This window comes from Protobothrops mucrosquamatus, unplaced genomic scaffold (assembly GCF_001527695.2).
Source record: "Protobothrops mucrosquamatus isolate PMUCROS unplaced genomic scaffold, P.Mucros_1.0 scaffold970, whole genome shotgun sequence".
Classification (NCBI taxonomy): domain Eukaryota; kingdom Metazoa; phylum Chordata; class Lepidosauria; order Squamata; family Viperidae; genus Protobothrops; species Protobothrops mucrosquamatus.
Window position 1 is genome coordinate 68,248 of NW_015387213.1, and position 23,295 is coordinate 91,542.

General features: G+C 38.2%; 1 protein-coding gene across 1 annotated transcript in view; it reads left to right on the top strand.

The window, feature by feature from the left end:
- Nucleotides 1-22,816, top strand: part of STX3 (syntaxin 3) — a 34,642-nt gene extending 11,826 nt beyond the window's left edge. Inside the window, exons 2-11 of the mRNA XM_015819718.1 lie at nucleotides 9,453-9,533; nucleotides 11,479-11,578; nucleotides 11,839-11,913; nucleotides 12,813-12,880; nucleotides 13,320-13,428; nucleotides 15,190-15,263; nucleotides 16,100-16,234; nucleotides 17,997-18,107; nucleotides 21,236-21,350; nucleotides 22,399-22,816. Coding sequence (XP_015675204.1) covers nucleotides 9,453-9,533; nucleotides 11,479-11,578; nucleotides 11,839-11,913; nucleotides 12,813-12,880; nucleotides 13,320-13,428; nucleotides 15,190-15,263; nucleotides 16,100-16,234; nucleotides 17,997-18,107; nucleotides 21,236-21,319 — 837 coding nt within the window. The 3' untranslated portion in view covers nucleotides 21,320-21,350; nucleotides 22,399-22,816. The remainder of the gene's footprint in view (nucleotides 1-9,452; nucleotides 9,534-11,478; nucleotides 11,579-11,838; nucleotides 11,914-12,812; nucleotides 12,881-13,319; nucleotides 13,429-15,189; nucleotides 15,264-16,099; nucleotides 16,235-17,996; nucleotides 18,108-21,235; nucleotides 21,351-22,398) is intronic.
- Nucleotides 22,817-23,295: the final 479 nt, after the last annotated feature.

The following is a 23,295-nucleotide window of genomic DNA, read 5'->3' on the forward strand; positions in this document are numbered from 1 at the left end:
AAGTTGGGCAATAACTCAGCATGTTGCTGAGGATTCCAGTCTGACATCTCCTTTCCCATCAAATGATGTAGAACTGCACATTTGCAGTATGCCTGGGCTTCCCAGTATACATCAGTAAATGAAATCACAACATTTTATTTCATTATTCAGAAGAAAGTAGAAACACTCCCACTGCTGGTAAAGTGGCTGGAAGAATTCCAGCAATTGTGCACTACATATTTCCCTTCTGTGTTTAAAATGCAATTTTACAAAATAGCTAAAAATTGGGAATTGGGAAGTGTGGGTTGAGATACAGGAGCAAATAACTTTCCTTTTTATTTTGATCATTATATTCCTGAAAGTAAAGATGCTTTTTTCCCCTCTAGCATGTTTACATGTGAGATATCTGAGGAATATTTGTGGATAAGATTGCACTTTCACTTAACATGTTTTGAAACTCAAGTACTTTGGCCACCTAATAAGAAGGAAGGACTCACTGGAGAAGGGCCTAATGCTGGGAAAGATTGAGGGCAATAGAAGAAGGGGACGACAGAGAATGAGGTGGCTGGATGGAGTCACTGAAGCAGTAGGTGTGAGCTTAAATGGACTCCAGAAGATGGTAGAGGACAGGAAGGCCTGGAGGAACGTTGTCCATGGGGTCGCGATGGGTTGGACACGACTTTGCAACTAACAACAACAACAACAACAAATCATGGAAAGCAGGAAGACTAGGATTAGGGCTACACATGTTTTTAAATAACTTCATTGTTCCTAAATGAAATGATTTTCCCAAGGGTAGAAATGTTACTCTGCCTATAGAACAGAGTTTAAATAAAGTGCTCTACATTTTGAATCTCTGTGACATTAAAAGTTATAGCTTAATAAAGATGGAAAATATCAGATATGTTAAAGGCAAAGCGTTCACATCTCTTGAAAAACTTTTGTTTTTAATTAGCCTATTTTTAGAAACACAAAATAACTCGAGTGCTTAGTGCAACAATGGAAATACCCAGTACTTCTAGTTCACATTTCCCATTGTCATTGTTTCTCAACTTCAGCAATTTTAAGATGTGTGCACTTCAACTCCCAGAATTCCCCCAGCCTGCTCAATGTTGTTTCCTTGTCTGGTCATTATCCCATTCAACATTCTGGCTGGGAGAATTCTGGGAGCTGAAGTCCTCACATCTTAAAATTGCTGAGGTTGAGAAACATTTACATTGTTCTGTTCAGCCTTCCATCCTACATCCCAGTATGTTGTGCTTTTTCTTCCAACTCTATATCCACCATATGTCGTAATGTGTAGACTGGTTAAATATGTATTTGACATTGCTTGCTAACAGGGAGAGTTCTGTAGTTTGTACCAAAGCAACTCAATTTCAAGAGGTTAGCATAGAAGGCTTTGCTTTTAACAGAAGTATCTCAGAAGTGGAATGTTAAACATTATCAGTACTTTTGTCCTTCAACAAAATTGATGTGGGAGACTGGAAAAAAAATGGAAGGATGAACTAAAATGTGCATTTGTAAAGCTGAATAGAAATATTGGCTGCATTGGCTTGCAGATTCAAATGCCCCTGTGTCTCAGAAGAACTGCTGTGTATTTGGTTGGAAAAAATCAGTAAATATAGTCTGTAATAATCATTAGCTGAGACATGGCTTTAAATAGTAGCTCCAAAGGAGGAACTGAAGTTTTGAAGAATATTTTAAGCTAATATAAGTGTTCTAAATCCTTTTCCCTGCATTTTTTGTAATTCTGGGAATACTGATGTTCATTTTAGCTGTTCTGCTGATTTTTCCTCATGCCAATTTATAATCCATCTTTTCTCAATAATCTTTTCTGATATTATAAGTAAACTTGGGATCAGTGCTCCATCTGCTTAAAGATACTGTCTCTGAGTTGCTTCCAAGCACTGGAATGCACTCCCTTAGAAGTTGTACTGGGTCTCATGCCTTCTGCTTTTAGGAAAAGAAATAAAACATTTCATTTTAAGCAGATTAGTTTGAATTAGTAGTCATTTAAAACATTTTAACAAGATTTTAATCATATAAGTTATATTTTGTTAGTTATCTTGAATGCTATCTAGGTTGAAATGCATATTAATTGTGAATGACAACAGCTCTGACTCTACCATTTCTGTAAACCTGACTGAGCACAACAAACCAAGAAATCAACTCTAGAGAAAAGTTAAAACTACTTTTATTGAGATCAGCTATAATAACAGAACATTGGAAATCTGATTATGTTTTCCCTCCTCCTTTTACTTATAGTTAGATGAATTGGGGAGATATCTGCCAGAGATACTCCCAAATGTTATCTGACTGTTGGGGACTTAAAATATGTTATATTTCTTGTCAACTTGGCAACAAAAGCTTGCATATCTCCTTCAAGGTCATCTTCCTTACGCTCCGTAATACAGTTTTAGTTGATTTACTCAGGATAAATATATTTATTATGTGCACATTAATCGATCACCAAGTTTGGTACCAAAGAATTTAAGGAGAGGGATGGTGTTGAAATATATACAGGTAGTCCTCAGCTTGTGACTGAGTTGCTTAGCAAACAGAGGTATGACAGATCTCCCCAGAGTTATTTACAACCTGGTTTTGAAGTTCCAATGGCTTTTCTCCACCCCCCCCAGCAGTCATGTGATCGCATTTTGGATGCTTGGCAGTCACCTGATTTTACAGTTATTTGCAGCATCCCTTGTGACCGTGATTTAACGTGTTTTTTTGCCTGAAACCAGCATTTACTTCTGGTTTCCAGCAAAATGCCCATTGTGTACAATGGGTTCATTTAACCATGGTATTTGCTTAATGACCGCCACAAGAAAGGTGGTAAAATAGGGTGTGGTCTCGTGGTAACCTGCTTAATGACTGACATGACTTATGATATAATTCCACGTTTAATAATTACAGTTGTAATTTAAGGACTACCTATATGTGATTTCTGTACTTGGCAATGGATTAAAAATATTTTAATAACATATTCATAGAAAGACATTCTGGTGGTCTTTCAATCCTACTGTTTAGCTCCTCAAAGAAAACAGTTCAGTGGCATGTAAGGAACAGCCTCCTCCCTTGAGTTTCAGGTGCGATGGACGGAGCCCAGGTATCTGTTTTCAGTACTAGGGATGAATCACAGTTGACAACTGCAACTTCTCCACACCCCGTGCCCTGAGAGCAAAGGGAAATAGCAGTTTGTGTCTCTGCTGTTGTTGACATCATTGCATACACACCTTCTATTTTTATGACTGGGAATGCCCTTAGAGAAGGATGTCCTTAGGAATGGGAAATCTAGGCAATCCAATCTGGTAACTACAGTACTAGAAGAACTAGAAATTTAGAAACTGAAATTAATATACACAAAATGAGTTCCTTATTTATGTGTGTGCATGTGTACATTGTTTGAACATTTTGCATGTTTAGTATTTAATATTTACTACAAATGTGATTACATATGTGGACCAAAATGGTTCTGTAGGCAATCTATCTCGTTTTAATGGATTCTAAAATGCCACCCCTCAAGTGCCTACATGTTGCCAGAGTTGCCATCCTCCTCTACTCGACTTGGGGTCTTCTCTCTGTGTACAAACTAGTGTGGAATCCCTCACCCCCCCCCCAGTCATTAACTTAAAGGCTTTCTTTGTCAAGCATGTCGGTGTAATGCAATTAAATAAGGACAGCAGCCATCTGGTCTGCTTTTTCTCAGACTGGGGAATGCAGCGTGCACATGCTCCTGCAAAGGCCGAGTTGAGGCATTTTCTCCTTTCCCACCCTGCTGAGAGCCCAGGGGCACTGGTGATGCTGGGAAAAGGATGAGACTCTCCTAGCCTTTGCTTTCTGTATTATAAAAAAATATTTTAGAGCAGGGGTAGTCAATCTTGGCTCTTTTATGACTCGTGGACTTCAACTCCCAGAATTCCTGAGCCAGCTGCTTGTTCAGTGTGAGGCACATTCAGGACTAGATGGGAGATTAGCTGTGCTCCTTTTGAGCCAGATGACTCAGTGACTGTTCGACTAAAGTAACCTCTGACCTCCATTTTGTGAGACTCTGAAAAACATTTCATTGCAGAAACTGGACTTCTGCTGTTTGGAAAGAAGACTTTTTATGCCTCTCTGGGTTACTGCATTTCTCCCCTCCCTTTTTTCCATAAAAGAAGCTGGAACAAAGGAACTGTTGAGTTTGCTTGTTCTTTAGGCATTGATAGTCATTGGTGAGAGGACATCTTTCCCTTCTATTTCCTGGTCAATAGCACAAAACTGCTGTGGTTGTGGTGATGGCAAATTACGAACTCCATGAGAGCCGCTCAATATCTTTCTCCCCTTTACCTTGCATTCCTGCTGTACTAACGTTTTCTTTCAGCAAAACTCTCCAAAGTAGCATGGAATATTGTTTTACCATAAAATGAAGTTGTTTGCTGGCAAGTCCAGTCGCAATATTACTTTAAAACTTGTTTCAAAAGGGCTAAAATAGCACGTGGTGAATTAAGTGAGATAAGAGGTTGGATGTGAAATATTTAATTTTTGGTCACTTATACCAGTTTAACTGAAGAGATCCTGTGTTTAATAAACTTCTTGCATTAAAAAACCTACAAGTAGGAAATATTTTTTTCTTGTTCTTTTCTTTGGGGCTTCAGTCTTCTGTAAACACATTGTTTCTGGCTTGTAGGCAAGAAAAATATGTGTACTTCCCATATTTATTTTGTCATACAAACAGAAGCATTTTGAAATGGAACTATTCATCTGAAAAGATGTTTGCCCTCTGGAGGAGGATTTTACAAACCCTCTGTTTCCAGTAATAACATGGAAACCTAGCCTAACTAAGCAGCAATTCGTAACTATATTTGATTGATCTTTGGACCTTTGAATAGAATATAGCTGGAAGGGACCTTGGAGGTCTTCTAGTCCAGCCCCCTGTTTGAGCAGGAGAACCTATACCAGTGATGGCGAACCTTTTAGAGACCGAGTGCCCAAACTGCAACCCAAAACCCACTTATGCATCGTCGGGTGCTGGGTGGGTGTGGCCCATTTGGTGGGTATGGCCCATTGGGTGGGCGTGGCTGCAGTGGTAACGACAGACTGGGTGGGACTAAAAAGTTCAATCAATCAATTCCAACTTTGCGAGATCTTTTTTTTCCCTGCAATAAGTTGAAATTGATTGATTGATTGAACCTTTTTTTGTGTGTACACGGCGGCGGAGGCCTAAAGCGAAAAGGTTTTATAAAACCCAGCTGACGGCCTAGGACTGGGGCGACGACGCGCGTGCCCACAGAGAGGGCTCTGAGTGCCGCCTCTGGCACCCGTGCCATAGGTTCGCCACCACTGACCTATACCATTTCAGACAAGTGATTGTCTAGTCTCTTCTTAAAAAATTCTAGTGATGGAGCGCCCACGATTTCTGAAGGCAAGCTCTTCCACTGGTTAATTGTCCTCACTGTTAGGAAGTTTCTCCTTAATTCTAGGTTGCTTCTCTCTTTGTTCAATTTCCAACCATTGTTTCTTGTCTTGTCCTCTGGTGCCTTAGAGAATAATTTGACACCCTCTTCTTTGTGGCAGCCCCTCAAATACTGGAATACTGCTATCATGTCTCCCCTATTTCTTCTTTTCTTTAGACTAGCCAAACCCAAGTCCTGCAGCTGTTCTTCAAATGTTTTAGTTTCCAGGCCTTTGATCATTTTAGTTGCTCTTTTCTGAACTTTTTCCAAAGTCTCAACATCTTTCACCAGGAATTATCAGGAAATTTATATTTATATTCCCAATGATTGAATGGTCATTGAGATGTGCCTGCTCATCACCATAGTACTATATCTCTTTGGTTCTTTATGTACACCTGATGGCATGCAGACATCCAGACAGGTTCTGTATTATCATCACTTAGTGCTTTGCTAATAAATTGCTGGGCATAGAAGATGCTTTAGATCAGTGTTTCTCAACCTTGACAATGTTAAGGCATGTGGACTTCAATTCCCAGAGGCTGTGGAATTCTGGGAGTTGAAGTCCACATGCCTTAACATTGTCAAGGTTGAGAAACACTGCTTTAGATTCTCATTGGATATGGTGCTCATAGAGAAGGGAGAGCAACAAATACAGAGTTGGCAAAAAGGAGAAGTGTTTTTCCCTGTGACTTGAGAAGTAGCTGAAGTGTTACACTAGGTTGAATATTGTTCTCAAGATTTTGATTTCTGTAAAAAGGACACGTAGTCTCCTCCAGCACCTCCCTGAAGTAGAATAACCATTCCAATAATATAAGCAGAGAAAGAAAGCCCATTTATCAGACAAAGACATTTTGATAAGTAGCAATATCTCTGGTGGCTTGTGCTTGGCCCCCAATTGTCAATCTTTTCATTTCTCCTTCTAGCCATTTTAGATGCTGTTTTTTGCACTTAGTTTTTTTTGTTTTGTTTCTCCAGCTAGTTTATGTGTTTCTGCTTGGAATAAAGGACCAATATATATTTTTTTAAAAATCTATAATTCTATATTGGAAGCTGCACTTTGTCTGGCCTTTGAAAGTTCTTGGCTATGTGCAATTTGAATTCCCAGTTAACTGATTTTGTGACTTAAGATCTTTTGTCCTAAGAGCCTGGCAACCTTTTACAACCTTCCTACCTAAGATAGAATAAATTGCTATAAAGATGGAGATTGTTTAGCTAATGTTCCTCAATGTACAACATGAATAATGAGTAACAACATGAATAACAATCACAAGATTGCATCCCAGGCACCAAAGTAGGCATATACTTTCTTGAAGTGCAACAAAATTGGACATAGTAGATGTATTGCCATTGAGTGAAGAACAAAGGAGAAATTGGGGCAGTGGTAGGAGACATTTTGAGAAAAGACTAAAATCTTTTACCTGCCACCTTTCCACCAGTAGATTAGGATTAATATTTTGCTATCTTTTTTATTCACTTATTTCTCTCTCTCTGAATAGTTAAATGTGAATGTTCAATGGTGTTTTGAATGTATGTAAACCATAGTGTATTGTAGTGAGATGATACTATGTTAATGTCGAAAATAAATAATGCCATATGTGATCTATCTTCTCTAATTTTAGCTAATGAAAAACCTGGCCTCAAAGTACTTGTGGATGAACTGTAAGAAATTGTATTTTTAGCACTTAGTTTTTTCCCCTGTTACAATGCAAAATGCAACGTTGGAGGACTGAAAAAAAAAACCATGTGGAAACTAATTCTGTAAAATGAGAAAATGTGTTCAGAAGGAAATGCCCAAGTTTGTCTTTATCCAAACTTGATATCTGAATATCAAAAAGTGTGGACTTGAGATACTGCTCTGTGCAAAAATCTCCCAAAACAAAACAAAAGACTTTCCTGTAAATGGCCCTTTCACAGTTGTTTAAATTTCTTAATTGAGCAGATTAAAATCACATGAACCCTCTTCCCCAATTGGTCATTGGTTTTTGTGTGCATGTTTCCAAAAAGTAAATGAAAGCCACAATAAAGGATAACCACAATAACAATAATTCAGGTAGGCTTTATATCCCTTAAATCATGGTTGGCTAATGCTATGAAGTTATTGTAATTCAGTTAGAACAGTTAGAACAATTAATCAGTGGAACAACCTGCCTCCAGAAGCTGTGAATGCCCCAACATTGGAAGTTTTTAAGAAGAGACTGGACAGCCATTTATCTGAAATGGTATGTTTCCTGCCTGAGCAGAGGATTGGACTAGATGACCTCCAAGGTCCCTTCCAACATCATCATCATCAGCAGCAGCAGCATAGAACTGAATTCTGTTTCTGTCAACTGTCTCTGGCTTTGATATGAGTGGCAAAGCGATGGCAGAACAGATTTAATGCAAGGTCTGCCATTTCTCTCTAGGTTTATTGTTTTTTCATTTTTTGTTAATAATTTTATTGACACATTTAATAAGCACAGTAAAAACTAATACAAACTAAACTAGAAGAAAAGAGAAAAGGAAAAGTACAGAAAAAAAGAAAAACAGAAAAGAAAAAAGCAACAAAGAAAATAAGAAATAAATGGCTTCTAACGTTCATCACACTGAGTATACTATTTTTTTATCCTCTTTTGAAGCAGCAAATAAAAAAATATTTTCTCCCCATAGATTTTTATCTATACATAATTTAGAAATTATCATTTTTTTAATCCTAGTTCAGCAAAAAAACAATTAGGAGTTACCAGAAATATCAAATAGTTTATTTCTGATCAAATAATCAAACTTCATATTCCTTCTTTATGCTCTGCACAATCTTGACCTTTAAATTATTTCTGTGACACCCAGGATTTGATCTTTCATCATTCTTTAGCATTTAAAAGGAGTCTTTAAAGCTTTTATCAGATTACTTTGTAAATCCCATAAAGAGGCTTCATCCAGAATTTTTTGTTGCAGCTGTTCTATGTCAAGGTCCTTTTCTTGATTTGGCTTTCGTATTCCCATTTTAGTAATTTCAGTTTTGCTGTCTTCCATACCTTCAAACTCTACAATGTCTATGTCAGGTAAATTTTTTTAAAAGTTTTCTCACCATATGCTAAAAGTCAAAATCTCTATTCTTTCTGAGATATTAGTTATTAATATTTCAGTCCAGTTTAAAAAAACTTTTTAAAAATAAAACAAAGTTATACTGTAGCCAGCTTAGTCATTTTAATTCTTTTTTGCCTGGTTCATTAGTTCCCTCTAGTGTCCATTTGCAATATTCATAAAACTTCAGTTTCTAACAGGCTTAATTCCATTTCAGTCCATGAGTTTATTATTTAATTATATTTTTGCTTTGCAAGTCTTACAGCAAAAATAACCAATATTCCAAATCTCTCTGAACTCCCAATCTGTTTAAAACTTTCTTAAATCAAAATCCCTTTTTTGCCTTTGGCTAATTGCATATTATTTTAAATTCTTAAGTCTGCTTAAAATTTCTTAAATCTGAAGAAGGTAAAACTCACTATGTGTCAAATTAAGCTTGCTGTTTTGAAGGTCTCTAATATCCATAAAGTGGTTAAATTGAACATTTCCAAATGTATTTAGAAAGTGAGTTGGCTGGCTTTATATCCTTATGAAAGGCCCCAGCACTGTGGAGAACATGTTGTCTCCCCTAGCTTTTAGTGCTGATACCTGCAGGAGACTGTTTCATGATCTCCTCATGAGGCGTTGCCATTCAGAGCACTTGTGAGAATCTCCCAAATCTCTCTTTCTCCAGAGATTCAATGGACTGGTCTACTTGCTGATCTTTTCTTCTTCATGGTAGTCGTCACCTCCACTTGTTGTCAGTCAGCCATAACTCTCACTGGGAGGAGCTGCTTCATTGTCTTTTTATTATATTTTCACTAAGTGGACCAACTTGCACATCTTTGTGTGGCTTAAGAAAATTAATATATTCAATTATTGTAATTCTATCAATGTGAATATTTCCAATATAGATTCTGCATTTTTCCTTCACCAGGCCAGATTTAGGAAATCAAGAACCATATGCTTCTAATTGGTGTTACTGTATTTGTCTCTTTGCAGAAGCAGGACGAAGCTGAAGGTGAAGATGAATTGGAAATTGCTATTGACAACACTGCTTTCATGGACGAATTCTTTTCAGAGGTAAACATTGCCGAGAAAAGAAAAAGTAGCTCTGAAATTAAAGCTGGGGCTTCAGAATAATAAAAGTGTGGAACATTGTGAGATCTATTTAATTGTGCTGTGAAAGCTCTTACTGGAAGAGATGCAAAAACTTCAGAGATTCAAATAGAGTAATGCCGGAGGAACCATGGGCTGCAACTTACCTACTTAATCTTCCAGGGCCCACAAAAGGTCATTGCCAATCTGGCCCTCAAATTGTCTTTTTCCCCCCAGCTTGGAAAGCAGTTTATGAATTTTCAAGTGTGGGGGTGTAAACATTTTGACTCTCAGAGAGTTCTTCCTCCAATTTCTACTGCTAATTTTTTGGGGAAAATATTTAACATTATTTGGTTAGTTTAGCAGCCATTTTGCCACTGGATGTTGGTGGTACAATCTCACTGAGCAAATTGCTCAGTTCCAGCAGTCCTGATTGAAACAGAGGTGGCCAGTTCCAGCTTCTTTAGCACGTTGGGCAAAAGCCAGATTCACTTTTTTTCCTTATAACATGTTTAGCCTGTTTTTTTTGCCAAAAGTCTCCGGAGTGGAGTCCATACATTTAATGCAGCGAGAGTCAGAGAGAGTGTAATGCCCTCTCCATCAGCCTATCCGTAGTCTAGGAGAAAAATTAAAAGAGAGAATTGAACTTGGACACCAATTCTTAAATTTCAGTTGCAGGTCTTATATAATGTCCTGCTGGTTATTCAGGAAGAAGAGCCTTGGGAGAGCTATTTTATTTTAATCAGAGTTGGTAGAATGCTCCTAATTCCCATCTCATTTATTTTGCTAAATGGGAAGCTTTAGACAATGTATGCTCAATAGCCCTCTTACATTTCCTTGCTGTGGGCTTCTTGGAAGATCAGCAAGGGGCAGACAGACAGAGAAAGGGGGCAGGAAGCAATAAAGGAAGCAGTGCAACTTCCATCACTTGCTATTTTCTTTAGTCCAGTATTTAAAAAGGAGATACTGGGCAAAACAAACTATAGACACTGCTGCTGTTACCTTTCTTATCTCCAGTGCCTATGAAATAAAAAGATGAACCTGGAATCTTTATATAAAAAAAATGACTATGTCTGGTTTGGTCTAAAAAAGATTTAAGCTTAAAAGAGTTACTGGGGGGCCCCTCATGGTCCACGAGCACCATTTCCCCCACCATATCAACTGCTAATACTAGGTCTGCAAGTTACCTATGACAAAAAGTTAGGCTTAGAGTTAGGGTAGTTGAGTAGTTGTTGAGGATGATAATAATTATAACGATAGGGTGAGGCAAACTGTTGTGATGCTAGGAGCAATGAAGAGCATAGGTCTGAATTCTGCATTAGTGTTCATGAAGCCATAAAGAGTGAATGTGAACATAATCTTAAAAATATTGCCTTTAAACATATATGCCATTTGTATATATGAGTGTGGAGTAAATGGTCAGTCCCTAGTGCATATATATGTCTAGATTGGCCACCTGGGAAACTGATTCTACTGATAGATCAAAATACCTTACAAGAGAGCATCTTTCAGTTGTACGAACCAGAAGCAAAGCTCACACTTTTACTGACATTGCTGAAAATAATAGAACACTTTGACTGAATATTGATTTTTTTCCCCCAGCTTGTAGCTGGGATGGTGGGAGTAAATAGAAGATGAATTGCACTTTTGCTTGATGCAGAAAAAGGGGAAAGGTCTGCCTTGTTTTGTAAAATTTGCCCTTCAAATCATTGCCTGCAGAATGAGGCAAGAATATCATACAATTGCCTCCAATGATAAGAAAACACTCTCCGCCACTTGCATGATGGTCATTGCTGCTGCTATTGCTGTTTCTGTATGAATTCCTGTAATGAAAATGAGCTTTGAGCCTTCAACTGATTTGACGGAATTTGGTCTTCCCTTCTTGGCCTGTGGCAGTGATTCTTTCTCAGCATCTTTTCATAATTTGCAGATTGAAGAGACTCGGCAGAATATTGACAAAGTTTCAAAGAATGTAGAAGAGGCAAAAAAGCTGTACAGCATTATCCTGTCTGCTCCTATCCCTGAACCAAGTGAGTAGGATGCAGTGTTTTGAAAATTCTGAGCCTAAATCCTTCTCCCCAATTTTCTCTAAACATTATCTCTGTGTCAGGTAAAAGTAGAAAGATGGTTGCAGCTTCTGGAAAAAGCTAAATTCTTCGCCATCTTGAATGGATTCATCTAGACTGGTGTGTGTGTGTGTGTGTGTGTGTGTGTGTGTGGTGCAATGGAGAAATAATCTTTACTGCTATTCTCCTACTGGTATTAGAGGAAATCTATTTGTGTTCTGTAGAGACAAAGGATGACCTGGAGCAGCTGACAGCAGAAATCAAGAAAACGGCCAATGCTGTTCGAAACAAACTTAAAAGTAAGAGACCTCTTCCTGGAAGAGGCTGGGTTTGTTTTATTTGTATTGCTTAAACAATTACCAAATTTTATTTGTGTTGCTTAAATGTTTGCTGGTTGCTTAGCTGCCTTTACATGCCAGATGCGAATCCTGTGAGCATATAATGAATTCCATAGACATCTTCTCCAGTCTCTCTGCCCTCCACATGTGTGGAGCTGAAAGCCAATCACAGTGAAGGATGCCCACCTTCAGGAAAAGTTTTGTAGCCATTACATAAAGGGAGGGTACTGTTCCCTTTAAGTACCAAAATCAAATCCATGCTCAAAGCTATCACAATTAGGTTTGTTCTTCCTGCCTGAACAACCTATCACTCCAAATGCTAACAAGTGACTTAAGATTCACAAGAATACAGTACTAGAAGTCATATTGAAGAGCTTTTATTCTTCCCAGTTTAGCTCTGCATTTTGTTTCCTTTGTTTACACTATAGTACAATACTGTACTAGTGTCTATTCTAAAATTAGTATTTTTTTCTTAAGCCTTTCTTTGCCTTTCCTTCTGCAATTAGATGTGTTGAAAAACCGAATGTTTATTTATATGGCACAAAGAGGGTGATTTTTAGTCCCTGCTTATATCCCTATCTAGATATCTTTAAACTATGTTTAAAGTTTCTAATCACTTCTCATTGATAAAACAACTCCAACCTGGGGATACAACCATGGAAACAATTTAGATAAAATTATAAACTTTCTAAAAAAATTCCCACATTTTAAAACTTTTAGATTAGTTTTAAATCCCTGTGAAGCAGGTCATAACAAGCAGAGTATCAACAGATACAACCCAAAGAAGGGGTTAACTCTGCAGAATATAGCCAGTGTTCCTTTCAGACTGTGATACCTCCTCATTTTTCTTGGCTGCATAGGTATGGAGCAGAATATTGAGCAGGATGCGGCTCGATCATCAGCTGATTTGCGGATACGGAAGTCCCAGGTGAGTGGAGCTCCATGGTGGTTCCAACCACCAAATTAAGCACTGAAACCCACCTTTAATTAAAAGGGAAGTAAAGTGACAATTTAAACGTAGCAGGTGAATTACTAGATACAAAATACTTTTTAATTTTGAAGGACTGCGGGATTGGAGCTGTTTTTAATGCTTTGACAAAAATGTGATAATTTTAAATACCTGGAAAATAATTTTGGGGAACAAATAGAAGTAATGGGTTTTTCATGTTTTTCAAAATAAAAGGAAAAGGAAAAAATAAATTAGCTAGAAGATACAGTATTTAGTAACTATTTTAGACACAAATTAAGGCATATTTAAATTGTCATTTACAAAAAAACCCCCAAAACAAAACAAAGGCTGTAGATTTTATTTGAAATGGAATGAAAGCCAGGGTCTTTGAAGCATGACTTATTTTTCTTATCACCAGCATTCAGTTCTTTCCCGAAAATTTGTGGAGGTGATGACTAAATACAATGAGGCACAGGTTGACTTCCGGGAACGGAGTAAAGGGAGAATCCAACGGCAGCTTGAGATCAGTAAGGCTTTTTCTGTTTCCCTTAGATATCACCTGAGTAATGTAGGATCTTGAAAGATTGGAAGAGAAATGATTCTGCCTTGTTTTTAAAAATGGAACTCTTCTGATAGAGGCATAACACGGACTTGGGATCTTCTAGAATCTTGTTGTTGAACTCTCCTTATGATGTTTCCATTCATGGGAGTCGAAATACATCCCATTTGCTCTCCAAGTTGAGAAAATGGCTCTGCGCCATTTATTTGATATTGGTCCTTCATCTGTCATGACATTTGAATGGCACTGAATTTTGATACTCATTTCAATATGTCTGGACAGGTATCAGCAAGAGAATGCCATGCAAACTTCATCTCAGTACTTAAATTAGTTACCTCCATGCTTAGCTGCTGATTTTTGAAAACCAGTTGGCCATTACTCCCATTTTAAACCTACTCTACCCTTTTGGGCCTTAAGCAGTAAGAATAGCTTTAAAATGAAAATTGAAATCCTCAAGATGTTGACTTGTTAGTATCAGTATATTATGTAAACCAGGAAAGTGGATAGATTCAGTTATAGTACCAACAGGTGCACAACTGGAAGACTGAAGGTCCGGGTTAAGGACAGATCATTATGGAGAGAAGCTATGGGGCTTTGTCTTTAGTGCATTTATTTTTAGATTCCTGCTCCTTTTTTGCATCATACAATCTAACATTTCCTGAAAATCATTTGGGTTTGTAACCCAAACGATGGCAGCACGTACAGGGAGTCCTCAATTTATAACCATTCTTTTGGTGACCATTTGAAGCTACAATGGCATTGAAAAAATGACTTATGATTGGTCCTCTCATTTACAACCGTTGCATCATTTTATTTATTTATTTATTTATTAAATTTCTACGACACTGATCTTCCCTGGAGGGGACTCTGGGTGGCTATCATCATTCCACTGTCACGTAATTAAAATTTGGGTGCGTGGCATGTATTTATGATGGTTGCAACATCCCAAGATCACATGATTGCCATCTGCAACCTTCCCAGCTGGCTTCCGACGAGCAAAGATAATGGGGGAAGCCAGATTCACATAATGAAAACATACAAAACATACTTAACTGCAGTGATTCACTTATCAGCCATGACAAAAAAGGTCATAAAATAAAGTGCAATTCACTTAACGATCACCTTGCTTAGCAATGGAAATTCTGAGTCCCGATGGTGATTGTAATTTGAGGCCTACCTGTACATAGTAATGTACATCTCCATTCATGCTCTCAACCAAGACACCTCTTGACAGCATCAAAAATATTCACCCATAAAGACATTAAATTAACTAGGTGACAGCACACATTCTTGGCTGTCTTCTTGCTCAGTGCTGAACCATTTGCCAAGCCCTCTGTATATTTTCATATGTGCTTTATTTTCATCACATATATCCTTCTGCATTCATTTACCAATCTTCCATTCTGTTTACACAAAATGCGCTTTCATTGAAACTTGTGTGTTTTCTCTAAACTACCAAATGTATGATAATCACATTATTCCTCATATTAAAAATAATATTTTACCCAATTTTCTTTTTTTTTTATTATTTTCATTTTATACACTTCGGATATGCTTTTATGGAACAACAAATTACAGCAGAATAATGACTGTTTATATGTCATTAGTGCAGTTAAGCATTATATTTCCTCCTGCCTATTGTGTATTAATTCTTACAATGGGCATGAACATGTTCATTCATAGTATAACAGTTGACATTCTGGTTTTCTCTCTTTTCCTTGGGATACAGCTGGAAAAAATACAACAGATGAAGAACTAGAGGAAATGTTAGAGAGTGGAAATCCATCAATATTCACCTCTGGGGTAAGTGTGTATGTGAAGCAGGCTGGGGGCAGGGGGGATGTTCATAAGAAAGAACTTTATGATCCTAAATGCCAGGAAATGCTGGTGGTTTGCAAGAAGGATGGTTTGGGGTTCCCCCCCCCCCCTAATGGTGTTGAGTGTTATTGATTGTAGCCATAGAAGAATGAATGAGTTGGATGGGAAGTGAAAGTGAAAAATATATATACAGGTAGTCCTCGACTTACAACAGTTCATCTAATGCAGGCATGTCAAACTGCCAGCCTGTGGGCCGGATGCGTCACTCCGAAACCGTGCCCACCCCATTGCCGGCAATGGGGAAAAAGTCGCGATACGTCGCGCAACATCACGTGACATTGCGAGTTTGACATGCCTGCTCTAGTGGCTGAAAATAGTGACACAGGACTGTTTTCCACATTTACGACCATTGCAGCATCCCCATGATCACCTGATCAAAATTCAGATGCTTGGCAACTGACTCGTGTTTATGATGGTTGCAGTGTCCTGAGATCATGAGAGCATCTTTTGCGACGATCGGACAAACAAAGTCAGTGGGTAAACCAGACTCACTTAACAACCGTGTTACTAAGTTAACAATTGCAATGATTCACTTAACAACTGTGACAAGAAAGGTCCTAAAATGGGTCAAAACTCACTTAACAAATGTCTCACTTAGCAACATAAATTTTGGGAACAATTGTGGTTTAAGTTGAGGACCACCTGTATATCTCAGAAGGAAGAAGCTAAACAGGGACAAAAGAAAGTATATGCTGAATATTGTTCAGGATCATTGCAGAAAAGGCATTTCTTCCATGCAATGGTCTCTGGATCTTCCCTAGATCATGGATTCCCAGATCTCGAAGCAAGCGCTGAGTGAAATTGAGGGACGACATAAAGACATTCTGCGACTTGAGAATAGCATCAAGGAGCTTCATGACATGTTTGTGGACATTGCCATGCTGGTAGAAAATCAGGTAACTGAACCTTGGTGGAAGGATGCTGGAAAAATAACCAAGAAAATTAAAAGAGCCCCTGTTTCAGAAAAAATAACATCTTAGGGGACTGAAATGATAGATCCTTGCAAAGAAACGGGAAAGGGAGAGGACAACGAGTACATTTCCTATAAGTCCACCTCAAGATCTTGTCATATTGCCAGTGCTCCAGATCTGTCATTTTCTTTGCTGCTTGGAAAAACAAAACAAAAAAATTCAACTGGCATTATCATTTCCAGATGAAGCAAAATATGAATATAAAAAGCAATGTGTGTTCCCCAAATAAGGCTAAGGCTTTTTATAATACTCTAGGGGCTTGGGAAGAAAGAGGCATTCAATGGCACTGTTAACATAAAATAAGGGAGGGCTTAAGCATGGGATACTGAAATCCAAAACAGACTGTTCAGAATATAAGGAATTAAGAAGGTATACAGTGGGGGTAATGTTAGTCTAAGCCTGGGAGACCTGCTTCAGTTACTCAGCCACCGAAGCCCATTAGTAATTTGGGGCTAGTCATTATCTCTCAGTCTCACCCAATTTCTCAATCTTGGCCACTTTAAGCAACATGCTGGGTAGGGAACTCTGTAAATTAAAGTCTACATACTGTAAAGTTCCCAAGGCTGAGAAACACTGGCCTAATTCATTATACATGGGGTTACGGGGATAAAAGAGAAGAAGTTACTCATTCCTGAAGTTCTAGACAAAAACTGGGGCATAAATTGACTGAAAAAAGAAATAGCTTGAAATTGAGTGAATAGATGGCAAAATAATAGATAAGATCCAATTAAGGTAAGTTTAAGTATGCTTTTGGAATCATATAATTCTAATTAACACTCCAACACTGGAAGTGTTTAAGAAAAGATTGGACAGCCATTTGTATAGGGTTTCCTGCCTGAGCAGGGGGTTGGACTAGAAGGCCTCCAAGGTCCCTTCCAACTCTTGTTATTCTGTTAATTACAGCTGAAAAGACACTAGAGAAGGCAAATTTAAAACTTGAATACTTTCCATTTTAATATGACAGAACAGATCCTCTTGAATTTATTTAAGCAGGGCTTTGAATGTTAAAGCTGATACTATAAAAGTTTATGGCTTATTGATGTGCATGATGATTGTTTGGCTGTGCATATACTATATAATGGGAGACTAGAAACATAGCTGAGATAACTTGTGTATCAGAGGTAAGATTTATCTACACTTTTGCTTGCTGCATTGCACTATTCCATCTATAGTTTGATTTTTTTTCAAAAGGCCCTTTCCTATTTCACATGATGATGATGATGATGACTAATATAATCCTTGTTAGAATCAGTTATGGGTGAGAAGAAGTCTGCTTAATAGTATTTAGACTTTGATGCCAGTCTTTAAGGGTCTTTTCTTGTTTTTTGCTCACAATGCATTGCTGAGGAGATGGCAATCAAGTCAGTTTATGGTGAGTATATTTTTAGACCATGAACCTAGTTTGGGAGGGAGGCAGAGAATGTAAGAGAATTTATGCTTGATTATTGTGGCTGAAAGTCCTTGGATCTGAAACAAATTCTTACTCAGAGAGGCACCTCGCTAAGATGAAGAATTGGCATTTGGGGAGAGAGAGAGCATAGCTCTGCTATGAAAGGATGGCTGGATGAGAAAGAAATTCAAGAGAGACAGGATGTTTGGGAAGCTGTGGGTAACATTTGCAGTCCTTCTCCACAAAACTTTCTAGCATGTTCACATTCCTTCTCTTTCCCTTTTTAAAATTTCACAGGGTGAAATTGTAGATAATATAGAACTCAACATGATGCACACCATGGACCACATAGAGAAAGCACGTGAGGAAACCAAGAAGGCTTTAAAATATAAGAGTAAGGCACGCAAGGTGAGCCTCTCCTATAGATCTCCAGCTTGGCGCTCTCAGCCATGTTGCCAGTTTACACTTTTTGCTTCTGCCTCTTTCTTTGGCTTCTGCCATCTTCTTCCTCTTCAAGGGAGCCATGATTGACCGCATAGAGAGCAATATGGACCAGTCAGTAGGCTTTGTGGAGAGGGCTGTTGCTGACACCAAAAAGGCTGTAAAATTTCAGAGTGAAGCACGAAGGGTGAGAAGAATTACAGGAACCCAGCCCCATTTCTCCTGCTTTAGACCCTAGTCCCAGTGTTTATTGAACAGCAGATGTCTTTCTGTCAGCTTTGTGTTTTTAGATTCAGACCCATTTTTTTGTTCCTGCTCTTTCTGTTCCTCAGCCTACCCTGCAGCCACTTCAAAACCCATCCATGTTGTCAATAAATGTTATTATTTTGCTAAGCACTGCTTTGTTTCATGAGTGGTCATCTTATGTTCCTTCCCTTCAACATGAAGAAGATCTCTTCTTTCACAGCTCTTTTTAAAACATTTTAAATGTCTTTGAAGTGTGTGAGGCTTGAACTTCTCTCAAGCACTACTCCGAATATCTTCTACTTCTGCTTTAAGTTGTCTTTCCATTCTGTTATTGTGGTTTATGTGAAGGCTTATCCCTGCTAATTTTGGTAAACTATACAGAGGGTATAGCACAGTGGTGGCGAACCTATGGCACAAGTGCCAGAGGCGGCACTCAGAGCCCTCTGTGGGCACGCGCACCGTCGCCCCAGTCCTAGGCCTTCAGCTGGGTTTTATAAAACCTTTTCACTTTAGGCCTCCGCCGCCATGTGCAAAAAAAAAAAAAAAAAAAAAGTTCAATCAGTCCATTTCAACTTCTGGGAAAAAAAAAGATCTTGCAAAGTTGGAATTGATTGAACTTTTTAGTCCCACCCAGTCTGCCGTTACTACCGCAGCCACGCCCAGCCAATGGGCCACGCCCAGCCAATGGGCCACACCCACCCGGCACCCGACGATGCATAAGTGGATTTTGGGTTGCAGTTTGGGCACTCGGTCTCTAAAAGGTTCACCATCACTGGTATAGCACATGACTGTCGAAAATCCAACTTTTAGTAAAATTCTCCCTCAACTTTAATAATATATGGTAGGCAGAGGTTCAGTCACCTAAGAGTGCTTTTGACTTGGGAGTCGGTAAGTAGAATATATTGCAATTGGTAAAGGATGAGGTCTGCTTAGTTGTAAATGGCAAGGAGAACTAGTTTGCTTCTACTGTAGTTTTCGCTTCCTGCTGTAAGAAAGCCAGAAACTGAAAATACGTAGTTGAAACCCATTGTTCAGTGTAGTGTCACAGAACAGTGTGTCACTTTATTTCAATTTTTATGGCTGCTTCTCTCAAAAACATGGTTCTGAAAGGCTTGTGATAAATAAAAAAACTATGTTAAAGAACAAAATGTTTTCATGATGAAAAAATTAGCTGGTTTGGGGGATGTGGCACAAGAAAGCCTGAGAATTACAGCTTTTTGCATTTACCGTGCAGTGTATGACCTAAATTAAGACTGAAATTTATGTCTTACCAGGATCTGCTAGTACTTTTATATATAGAAAGAACATTAAAGCAGATTTGTAAAAATGAACTTGGAAAAATGAAACTCTAAATTGACAATTACAGGCACTCTGCTGGCTGAGGAAAGGATCTTCATTATGGCTTTGGCAGTTGGCTAAAGAAATAATCCACATTGGGTTATTGGTTACAAGGCTGTGAAGAGCATTGAGTTCTAAGGAAAATGGGAGTTTAGGAGCACACATAAGCATGCAAGTAGCACCTGTGGGTGACTCTTTAAATGATCCCAAGAAACTCAACTGCTTTAAGGAACTGATGAATGGTGCACAACCATATGCACACCAGAGCATCTTTTTTCTTTTGATTCCAAAGTCCTACTTTAATTAACAGCACATCTCTGATTCAGATGTTCAGGTTTGGATTGCAAATCCCATTTTAAATGCAGACTGGATCTGTATTATATTGTATCCTTGGCTATGTGTTTGCGTGTCTGCATGTAATATCTAAGGCAAACTTTGTATTGAAACAAGGACCATATATCTTACAAGTAGCCCTGTCTTATCACTCTTTACAAACAAGATGAGGGCATAGAGATTATGGTTCCTGTAATCCTTTCCCACAGTTTAATAATAGTGTTGCTCTGGGCCACAGGACCAGGAAGAAGGGGAGACTCAGAACTGAGCTGTCAGCAATGTTCCTAGACATTGCCCAGCTGCTTCTCCCATTAGAGAATATTAGGGATTTTTTTCTGGAATATTTTTCTCAGCAGGTCCTGGCCAGATCCAGCCTATTTTTAGAAACTTTATCTGGTTTCTCTCCCCATATCAAATTTGATCCCAATCTGTTCAATTTTCAGAATTATCCTGCTGACAGAGTCCAGCATCTATTTACACTAATTCTTCCCAAAATTCTACTGGATTGGAAAAATAATTCAATTTAGAACTTTTAGTCTGCTTTACTAATATAAACAGAAGCCACCAAGTCCAAATGAAGCCTCCATCCTGTTCCCTGTCACCCTGATCTTTCTGAACCCAGCCTAAGAATTTAAAATAAAATCAGTCTTATACACCAGGGATTGTCTTCTGGTTGGCTCTGATAATCCAATCTATTCTAAAAACTGAATAGTTGGATGGAGGTTTCTAAAGCCAATGTCACTATTTGTTCATTTGCACATTTTCACTTATCACAATGTACTGTAACTTAACCTTTGAACTTTTATTTACATGATTACTTGCTTCTGTTGAATAGAACTGAGTGTGTATACATTTGGCAACATAGTCAGTGGTGATTGGATCATTTGTTGATTATGCATATAGATTATCAATTCCACTAAATCATAGAATTTGCAAGCATCAGTCCTGTAATGGTATATGGAAATGACTTGAGAGACAGGAGCAAAATCCACAGCAAGGGGAACTGTTGGATAAAAGGCAGCCTCGCCTGTAGAAGAAATGGAGACGTGGTAAACATCTCAGAAGGGACACTTTCTACTTTTTTGGGCTGTAATGCTATTCATCCAATTTGCTCAAAACTTTCTTCCCATTTGTTGGCACACTGTGGTTAAATATTCCTTTTTTTTTCACCCTTCTAGAAAACAATAATTATCATTGTGATAATAGTAGTCTTGCTGGGAATTTTAGCTCTCATTATTGGACTTTCAGTCGGACTGAAATAAAAGTAACCAACTGGGTTTCTGGCACTGAATCGTAAGTAGCCTGGGAAGTTGAATTATTCTTTCAGTTCTTGACTGCTTTTTCAGGATTACTTTAATCTGTCATTGTCAGCGAAGATTTTTAATGTTTTCCTCTCAGTCTGAAGATCATAATACTTGGGGTCAGGGTTGATTGGTTTGTTTACTCACAGTACCCAAATGTACCTTTGGTTTATAAAAAGAACTGCATATAATCCAATATGGGTCTTTCCACAATGTGTGGGACAAGGGTGTCCAATTTGCAATTTTACATATGCTTCTGAATTTTGGCTTCCAAGCACTGGAAAGTAGTAGAAAAGAATGACCAGCTTCATGTATCAAACTAAGCCACAATATTATTTATGTGGTTTCGGCTTTGTACCACATGCCCTCTCTGCCATTGTTCTTTTAACAAATAATGTTATAACATCATTATACATGAACTAGGTCACCATGGCTTGGTCAACTACTCTTAAAATAAACCTTGCAAATGTTTGATAATCTGGAGAAGTTTGAGTTTTCCTCAAATATGATGTATACTTCCTGAATAGGCATCTATTGTATATTCCTTCACAGAAATAAATTGTATTTGAGAATGGCATTAACAGTACTGCTTGGTCCTCTGGTAAAATTACAAGGGTAGAAATTGGTTGATTTTTTATGTTTGGTTAATCTGTGAAATTTTCCCATGATAATATAGGTCCCTGATAATATATCAGCTGTTTTTTCCCATATTAGTCCCATCACTTCCCCTCACCATTGTTCTTTGAGCACCTCACTCAGAGTGTAACTTTTTGTTATACCTCAAAGATGATGGTTTTCTCTAGTATCTCCCATTGCCTTTTTGTAGATTAAAGCTTAAGGGCAAATAAGGAAGGCCATTTTGGGAAAAAAATAGAATTTTAACTCATTAAGCATACTGAAAGTTAGGTAAGGGGATGATTCCCATCATGGTCTACCATCCTATAGGAGTTTCATATATTGATATATGACTACAATAAAGTGGGCTGCTCTTTCCTTTTTGAGGCCTAACTTTTCCCATTTTGTTCCTTTCCATCTTCCAGACATTCCCAAGCTCCTTCTAAGTCAGTAGCAAGATTTCCCTTCTTGAACTTCAATGCCATGGTTTGTGCTTTCCTTCCCTACCTTGCTTGGATGAAGTATGAATGGTGCTCTTGAGTGCATTTGCACCCGGGCTTCCTGTGAGAGCCAGACTGTTCCAGTTCCAGTGCCTGAAGACCCTAATGTACCTTCCTGCAGCCAGAAAATCCAGAAATCTCATGGCATTCCAGAGAGAAGTTCTTGTCTGATCTGCTCCTTATCCATTCCTCCTTTCCTTCCTGATTTACCTGCTGGCTTCAACTGAAGGATTTCTTGTGGAATGATCAACAACACAGTGGAAATGAACCTTAAAGGAATTTGGGGAGCCTTATTGCCTACCTCACTGCTGTAATTTAACCCTTTCAAAAATATTGTACAGATTATTGGAGATGTCAGACTATTACTTTCAAAAAAATCCATGTTAGAACTAAGACTTAAACCACTAAGTAACTCCTAATCTTTACCCCATTTTATACTCCACAGGCTGGAGCAGATTTTGTATTTTTTTACACAAAACATGAAATGATAGCCCAGAGGGAGTCCTTCGATTCACATCAAGTGAGGAAAGGAACACTTAAGGGTAGCTATGAACATGAGTCTGCAGTCAGTTAAACCATTCTTGGAAGACGCAACAGATTTAAGCAAACAAACAAAATTCAGGCACTCCAGAATCGCCAAGGTGTTCAGTCCATGTTTTAAATCAGGCCAATATCTGTGTTTTGCATTAGAGGTGAACTATTAGCACTCGCACCCTTGAAATCTGAGTTGCTTGTGTTTTATTAACTACTCAGCTCAAATGTTTTGGTATAGCCACGGATATTTCATATTTTGGGAACTTAGAACTGATCTGAGTAAGAAGG